Source organism: Anguilla anguilla, chromosome 11 (genome assembly GCF_013347855.1).
Source record: "Anguilla anguilla isolate fAngAng1 chromosome 11, fAngAng1.pri, whole genome shotgun sequence".
Lineage (NCBI taxonomy): Eukaryota > Metazoa > Chordata > Actinopteri > Anguilliformes > Anguillidae > Anguilla > Anguilla anguilla.
In genome coordinates, this window is record NC_049211.1 from 38,955,797 (window position 1) to 38,964,515 (window position 8,719).

General features: G+C 41.8%; 1 protein-coding gene across 5 annotated transcripts in view; it reads right to left on the minus strand.

The window, feature by feature from the left end:
- LOC118208123 (kinesin-like protein KIF21B) overlaps positions 1-6,047 on the minus strand; it is an 89,086-nt gene extending 83,039 nt beyond the window's left edge. For all 5 annotated transcript variants that reach the window (XM_035382469.1, XM_035382468.1, XM_035382470.1 and 2 more), the window contains exon 1: positions 5,634-6,047. In XM_035382469.1, the coding sequence (XP_035238360.1) occupies positions 5,634-5,674 (41 nt within the window). In that variant the 5' untranslated portion in view covers positions 5,675-6,047. The remainder of the gene's footprint in view (positions 1-5,633) is intronic.
- Between the last annotated feature and the right edge of the window lie 2,672 nt (positions 6,048-8,719).

The window sequence follows — 8,719 nt, forward strand, 5'->3', positions numbered from 1 at the left end:
AAAATAAAAAATTAAATTAAAAGATTAAAATAAAATGGATTAAGAGAATGCTAAGCTAAAAAGGTATGTCTTAAGATTTCTTTTAAAGGTGTTTACAGATTGTGATGCCCTCAGCTTCTCAGGAAGGCTGTTCCAGAGGCGAGGACCATAGATACTAAATGCCGCCTCCCCGTAGGTCTTTGTCCTGACCCAGGGAACAACTAAAAGTCCAGTGCCAGAGGACCTGAGTGATCTAGAGGGAGCATACATTGAAAGCATGTCTGACAAGTATTCAGGTGCTAGTCCACTGAGTGATTTGAACACCAACAAGAGGATCTTAAAATCTATTCTAAAACTGACAGGCAACCAATGAAGGGACTTTAGGACAGGTGAGATGTGTGCTCTCCTTCTGGCCTTGGTCAGCACACGTGCTGCTGCATTCTGAATGGTCTGTAGTATATTTACAGCTTTCTTAGATAGACCAGAGAAGAGAGCATTGCAGTAATCAAGCCTGCTAGTGATAAAAGCATGCATAAGTCTCTCATTATCTGCCTGGGGGAGAAACATTTGTAGTTTAGCAGTATTTCTAAGGTGAGAAAAGGCGGTTCTAGTGAGATTACTGATGTGAGATTCAAAATTCAAATCAGGGTCTAGAAGCACGCCAAGATTTTTTGCTAAGGGCTTGGCATTTAGCGCCAGAGATTTTAAATTAGTGCATAATCTCTCTCTCTGGACCTTTGCTCCGATAATTAGAACCTCTGTCTTTGTTCAATTGCAAGAAATTATGTGACATCCACAGGTTGATATGGTCAATGCATTGAGCCAGTTTATCAATAGGGCTGATGTCATTGGGTGATAAAGAGATGTACAGTTGTGTATCATCGGCATGGCTATGAAAATGAATCCCATGTTCTCTGATGATATTTCCCAGTGGCAGCATGTAGAGACTGAACAACACAGTAGAGACTGAACAACACAGATTCCAGAATGGAGCTTTGAGGAACCCCACGTTATGCTAGTGTTAACCGAGGAGTAGTCTATTTGCCGAGGAGAGGTCTATTTGTTGTGCTTCTATTTGCAACACAAATTTGCTTTTAATCAGGCAGACTTTATGATGTCTTCTTTGTGATGTTCCGACTGTATCATCAACCCAACACTGGACAAGAAGTTCCTTGGCAGGAAACATAAAGTAGACACTTATAAGTTCAAAGAAAAGTGTATCAAGAGTCTAGGTCTAAATCTAAAGGTCTTAGACTTATGCAGCTGCTTTTGTTTGCAAACACTATGCCAAATCCTAACATTTACAAGACATGCCCCAGATATTCACAAGTATTTCTGTAAGGATCAGTTTTGACAAAAGAAGAGAAAGTGTGAAAGTTAAAAAGAGAGACATTTTTCAGTTGATGCAGTTTCAAAGTTCCGGTTCTGTTTATTCTCAGACAGTGGCAGCAAACAGTGGCATAAATAATGTGTGGAGGATGGGGTCAGGAGCACCAGCATGCTTCCGTAGGACCCACAGAAGAAGTCTTATCTAAACTCAGTCTTATCAAACTCTTGACTGAAGTCCAGAGCAGACACACATCCTCCACCTCCTGTGATGACCTCCCGTTATCTCTGCTCTGGTTCACCAGCGGTTTCTGGTGAACAGTTTTCTCCCCCAAATCTATTTATAAGTGACAGCGTTGCGTCAAAACCACTGACTTCCTCACTGCATCCAGAATCTGTGACAGAACTTGTCATGCTATAAGACAGAGCAGTCCATCTGGAGATTCTGTAGAGATGGGTCCTGATCCATTACATTACAGTACATTTATTTAGCAGATTCTTTTATCCGAAGCAACATACAAAAGCGCATATCATGGTCATTGGACAACTACATAACATAGGTCCAATAAGGTACAATACACATTTCGTACAGCTATTTATAGCCAAGAACACAGTTCAGTTCATGCAGTTAACATTATTCTGACCTAACTTATGCCAAGCCAAACTAGGGAGAAGAACAAGCTACAATATTAGGACAAATACAAATTACAACTAGACCCAACGGTGTCGGATTACTTAGTTGCGTCGCCATGGATGCCTTCTAGCCGCTTGCCGTAAAAGAGTTTACTAGATGTCGTAACACTTTAGATGTGGAGCTACAGCTCTTCCGCATTGCAAATAATAAAAAGGTCCAAATGGCGGGCAAACAATATGGCAGACATAGGTGGTCCCAATAGCAAGAGCACATTTAGATGCATCGGTCGATGAAGTTTTGTGTTGATCTGACATATGGTGTGGGAGTTATGCCCTTTTAAACATGACCCTTTGTTATAGCGCCACCATCTGGCCGACATAGATTATTTGTAGTGCCTGAGTAGTGGGGGACCATAGAAACCCACCTACCAAATTTGGTTGGTCTACAATTTGTAGTTGCCGGGCCTCAGACACTTTCAGCGGAGAAAAATAATAAAAATAATAATAATAGTCTAATCCTAACAGATACAATAGGGTTCCACCAGCTTCGCTGCTTGGACCCCTAAAAAGTGCTGGAATGGGGGTACATGTAACATGAGTGTCATGAAAGGGGGATTTAGAGTGAAATGATACACAGAGTGGTGGCAGTTAGTCCAGGTTAGGGTTGCAAAATTCTGGGAATATTCAATGTGGAAACTTTCCATGGGAATTAATGGGAATTAATGGGAATTATCGGGAAATAACGGGAATAAAATGGAAATACGGAATGTTTTGCTTCGCTTCTTCTCGATTTTGCCGCAAAACTAAATTGAAGAAGAAAAAACCGGAAACCGTACTACTATGTGGACTTGCGCTAAAAAAATATGTCTTTGTTTCTAACATTAGACATTTAAAATGAAATAACTAATCGAAAAATGAAGGGCAACATATTCATTAGAAGGACAATATCAGTCATGAGAAGCAGGGACGTGTGTTTACAATGAGTCTAACGTGGTGTTTGATGTTGAATGGGCTTCTATTGGATGGGGGGTGGGGGGGGGGTTTGCTTACACAGGTATATCTAAATATCTAAATACTGAAGCAAGCAACCTAAAAATTGTCTGGGGTGCACACAAAAGCCCGGATAGGTGTGAAAATGACCCCAGAAGTGTTATAAAGTGCAATTCCCCTTTAAAACCGAAACACCCAAGTCCACAAGTACACTTTCACTTTTGATAGAAGACATGACACATCCGAAGAACTAGACACATCTAGGGAAACATTTAGATAGCTGATGGAAGAACATCAGCTCAAAGAACAGGATGTAAATTTAAAACCAGTCAGAGTTGTATCTCAGAGCATGATGCATCAGCAGACCCAAAGACTCTTACACACACAGAGGATGCTAATTCTGTGGTCCGTTTGACACACTCAGGACTGCACCTCCCATCAACCCCATTTCCAAAACCTTATCTGGCCCTTTGCCTTTCATATGCAAAACCTGAAGTCAACAATACAAAGAGTGCTGGTGGGATATGTAGTTCCCCGAGTTTCAGTCAGAAACACAGTTAACGTGACAGAATTGAGAGACTTGATGATGGTGGTTTTGGTGGTGGCAGGGCAAATTAAAGTTCAAAGTTACACAAAGGCCAATACTATGCGTTTCACCTGGCCATCCCTCCACAAATACAATCCAGGCCTTGAATACTTTCACAGTGACTGTTCATTTTCATGGGGTTTAAAGCAAAAACACAACTACATTCCCCTGTAGCCAAAGCATTTTATTACTCTGTCTCACTGTAGGCTATGCCATTCCTGGTCTTATCCCTTCAGCCTTGATGGTTCCAGTGATGCTACTATTGGAATCCATTTACCCAAACACAAAATCACTTGCCTTGTATGATTCATAATTCACAACTTTCGTTCAAATTAACCAAATTAACCAGGAAAACGCGTGAGTTCTGAGACTGGATCAGCTTCCACACAACTGAGTAACCATGTCTCCACCACAACACTTTCACCTCTTGAAGTATGATGAAAGAAAACCTCTTTTCAGACCCCTGCCCGCCGATCAAGATACAGTTACACTTCTGGGATTTCTGGTAATTAGGAGACGTGGCAGTATAATATGTTTGGCATCAATTATAAAAACCGTAAGCTCTGTGGGATTCATGTTGCAAGTGGCGTGCGCAAGCCAATGCAGCTGAAATTAAATGTACTGGAATTTTTTTTTTTTAAATGTATCTTAAGCCTACTCTTCACAGCGTGTTAAAAGGCACTAATTAATTGTTGTGGGTGCTTGCACTACCTTGCGTAAAATCCAACTGTCTCTTTATTGTAGCACGTTTTCCTCATTTGACAAATTTTTTTACAACTTTTTCTTGTTTTATTCATGAGCTGAACACAACAAAACACAATGGCTGTAACAAAGTGTAGCCTGGTCGGCCTGGCTGCTCAGTTTAAATGGGACAGGGAAGCCTCCGGAGATTACATCGTTGGAAAACCACACTCCAGCAGAAAACCAGCCCGACCTCCGTACGGCAACAGTCCAGATGATATATTTATGTCCCTTCCAGGTTTACCTGAGAGACGCGGAGCAATCTGAAATCCCCTTCCCCTCGTGCGTTTACTGAGAAACATCAAACTCTCAATTCAAGCGGGGTACGATGTCAAAAATCTAATAAATATTCATAAAATAGAAAACGAATTGCGACGACTTTTGATGTATACGCAATTGGCTACCTCCCTCAAGCAGTGCAAATAAATGTGTGCCATACCTATTTGTTGAACAACGGAAAAGTAATGCACGGCATTCCACTATTTTGTACGGCACACATTTGCGTTGGGCCAATTACACTGATCAGTGCTGCAATGTCTGGCATTTGTACACTTTTGTTCATTCGTGCACAAACACAAAGTTAAAAACGGGAAGTGACAACGCGCCTAACTGAAAGTTGCAATCGGTTTAGCAGCCAATAAGTCACACCAGGATTCAAGCGGAAATTCAGCCGAGTCCCACAGACTGACAGCATACTAACGACGACGCACCTGTGCAGCAACACGCCACCCAAGTTCCACCCACTAACAAATTGTTCCACACTACAGTTCGACCAAAGAAGTGTTTGAAAATGCAAACTTTTCGGTCGGTAGCTAGCTAGCTAGTTCTTACAAATGATCTTAAACACGAATGAAGCGAGCAGACAACGTGGTCCACATTGGGCTACTGCACAGAAGCAACATGTTGCAATACAGAAGCCAAACATGTTGCAGTAATGCAAACCTCATCTACTCAAGAGTTTCATCTACATAGAGTTTTGAAAATCTCATTACCACTGGGTGTCAGAGACTAATGCAAACATCAGGACGGAGTGTAGCACAGTGGGTAAGGAACTGGGCTTGTAACCGAAAGGTCGTAGGTTCGATTCCCGAGTAAGGACACTGCCGTTGTACCCTTGAGCAAGGTACTTAACCGGAATTGCTTCAGTATATATCCAGCTGTATAAATGGATACAATGTAAAATGCTATGTAAAAAAAGTTGTGTAAGTCGCTCTGGATAAGAGCGTCTGCTAAATGCCTGTAATGTAATCAGGAAACACCAAATTCCTTATTCAGTGTTAACAATAACCGCACAGGAACATGTACGTTACCTTAAAGTCCACGTGTAATTCACAACCAAAGGTGGGACAGAAACGTTCAGTTACCGACCGTAGCTTACCTTAAGCAAACCTTGACACAGCAGTCATTTTGTGTCGCCATTATTTCGTATTCCAACTCTTGTCTTTTTCCACTATGATCGGTGCTGAAGTTCGTAGAAAAGGAGAATCCAGTTTTTGCGCATAACAAAAACGACCATAAACCAAAATTTTGTCATATTAACAACATGTTCATTGCCATCACAAAACAGGGCATGGCTAAACACCTTCCTCCAGACCCCAACTTGCTACTCTAACTGTTATTTTGAAGTTTCTGGCTGCACCGCGACGAGGCTCTTTTTTTTCTTTTTTCTTTTTTGATGCACTGTCTACCGAGCTACATCCTGTCCAAAGCGTGTGCAATATGTCACAGGTTGCTTCTGAAACCCAACCACAAACCCGACCGTCCCAAGAGTCAAAGTCAACTGTGCGAAGCAGCCCTGAATAAAGGGGGCGTGGCGCAGCCGCACTCGATTGACAGCTACCTAACCATCACAGAAGCCACACTTCTCCGCCCCCTTTAGCGTATTAACCAATTAGAAAGCATCGGTGGAATAAACGTGCGTGGGGAAGACTGTGCTGACATGCTGTGGCTTGACCGTGTAACTGTCGCAGTCTGCTACACATCTGAAACCCATTAAACTGTCAAGAAACAAGAATGTTTGGGGTCTCCAGCAGCAGGCAGAAGTGTCAGGCTCCCCCGAAGTGGAAGGCTGCGCAGCATAACATGTACATAGTTGTGGGACGGTGAAGTGTATTGATTTATTCCTGATTAATAGGCACACACGTCCCCCATGAATTTGCGAATTACAATAAACCAGCAAGACATAGCCTACTATGCAACTCTGTACATGGTTGGGAAACACATTTAGTATTTTTTCGTTAGGGTCATGTCGCTATATGCGCTGCTGAGAGGTCAATAAGTTTAAGGCATGACGATGGCTTTTTTTTTTTTTAGAAAACAGAAGAGAGGAACTTTCTCTGCTCTAGGTCAGGCAGCTGACTCAGCCTTTCTTAGAAGCACGTTTTAGTCCGTCTGCTTGTTACCCTTTCAGATAGGAGCCGTTTCCATTCTGTGGTTGTTGTTCAAGGCGGAGGTAGGTGAACCTGGCATGTAAACATTTAGACAACGAAATTTCGCCCTGCTGTCAGGATTGAATCCCGTCCAACCTGGTGTGCTTGAGAAGGAGAATTTGCTTGTGGTGGATTCAACTGGAGAGATAATTCCTTAACATTTATCTAAAGAATAACCAGAGAATGGACAAAGTAGGCCACTATAAAGGTCTATTATAAAGAGTGATTATTTTCCAAACCTGGGCGCGTAACACAGATTAAATGCGTCGGCGCATGTAGGCTACGTAGGTTTTCTGCACTGACCGATATTCATCCACAGGGTAAGTAACAATCCTCAGGGATGGTTTGAACGCTGACGTTCACTGCCCCCACAATACTTACTCGACGTTCTCAGGACAAAACATAGGGACTACTTGTATTTTTATTTATTTTTATTTTTCCATAGATTGCGTTGTTGCCGTTCTCGTTGTTAGTGTTAATCAGTTTAACCACCAGGGTCCAGGTTGAACTATGCGGTTGTTCCCTGTACTTGGACCGGTACTTCTCTCTAGGGGTTTCGTCATACTTGTTCCTGGTTATGGTTATACACTTTGTTGTACGTCGCTCTGGATAAGAGCGTCTGCCAAATGCCTGTAATGTAATGTAATGTAATGACTCTGTTATTCCAATGCCGGTGCGTATTGACCGTTGAGTACATGTTCCCAGAGGGGGTGCGTCACTAGGGGGTGCGGGGTGCACCATCAGAGGGTGGTGACACTGAAATGACTGCCAATAATTTTTTTTGTGCATTGTTTTGCGTAGCGACGAGATTAATGTCTCCGAAGCAGTGCACTGCCGGTTGATTGAATTAGCGGTATTAATGTGAGGCCAAGCGCTTTGTCTAGTGACGCCACTTCGTGTGCCAACACCATGCACTCAAGTCAGCCACCCTATATCTTCCTTGTCGTGCAATTGTAGCCAATAAAAGAATTGGTTTTCCACTGTTGCGTCAGGAACTGCCTGTAAAGATGATCACTGGTGGTGTAACAGGGGATTATTCAACATGGCGAGGTTGAGGCCAATGGAAGGTTTATGATAATCCCTAAACGTCCAACGGCTTCGTTAATTGCTTTTCCGCTGAATGAAAATTAGCATTTAACTGTTGCTTGAACAACGAGGAAGGCGGTTCAGTGCAACATTCTGTGGATGCATGGTGACAAAACATTCAGATTACTCTTAATGTCTTGTCACCTGTCCAGAGATATGTTTGCGCTGTTAGCTGGGAAAATGCAGTAAAATCACAGAGGTGTTTTTCGAGGCATTCCTTCACTCAGTAATTACTCATAAGCAATTGACTTACCTACATTCTCTTGGTAAGTTATAAAGCTAGTGGTGAAACAGTTATATCTGTGGAGAGGAGGATGGGCTGTTCAGAGATTAGTTATGTCTGTGGAGAGGAGGATGGGCTGTTCAGAGATCAGTTATATCTGTGGAGAGGACGATGCAAGGGCCTGTTCAGAACTGGCATCAGACCTGGGTCTAATACATATTTAAAGTATTTTAATTACTTTTAAATGCTTATTTAGATTATTATTTGATAATTCGGCATTCACAAATACTGAGTATTTAAATTACAAAATGTATTTGAAAATACATTTAAAGAGCATTTGCATGTATTTGCAATTACTTTCAAGTATGTCTTAAAAAACATTTACAATGCTGTATTGTCAAATACGAAGTGTTTGATTGAATGGAATTATTTGAAAATACCTTCACAACATAAAGAGCTGATCAAGTCTTTCAAAGCACTGGATATGTGAGAACCTATCAATTCTGAAAGTTGAGCATTTTGTCTAATTAGGACAATATTTTGATGAGAATGGCTGCTGACGGCCCCAGGCCAATTGTACCAATTTCTTAATTGGTAGTGAATATGCACGGCTGAATTCTATTTTATCAGTGTCTAACCTTACAAAATGTAAAAGATGGAACTGTATTATGTCTGTTGAACTCTCTGACCACAGAAAAAAGAGGAAATGCAGTAAAAGGCCACTAA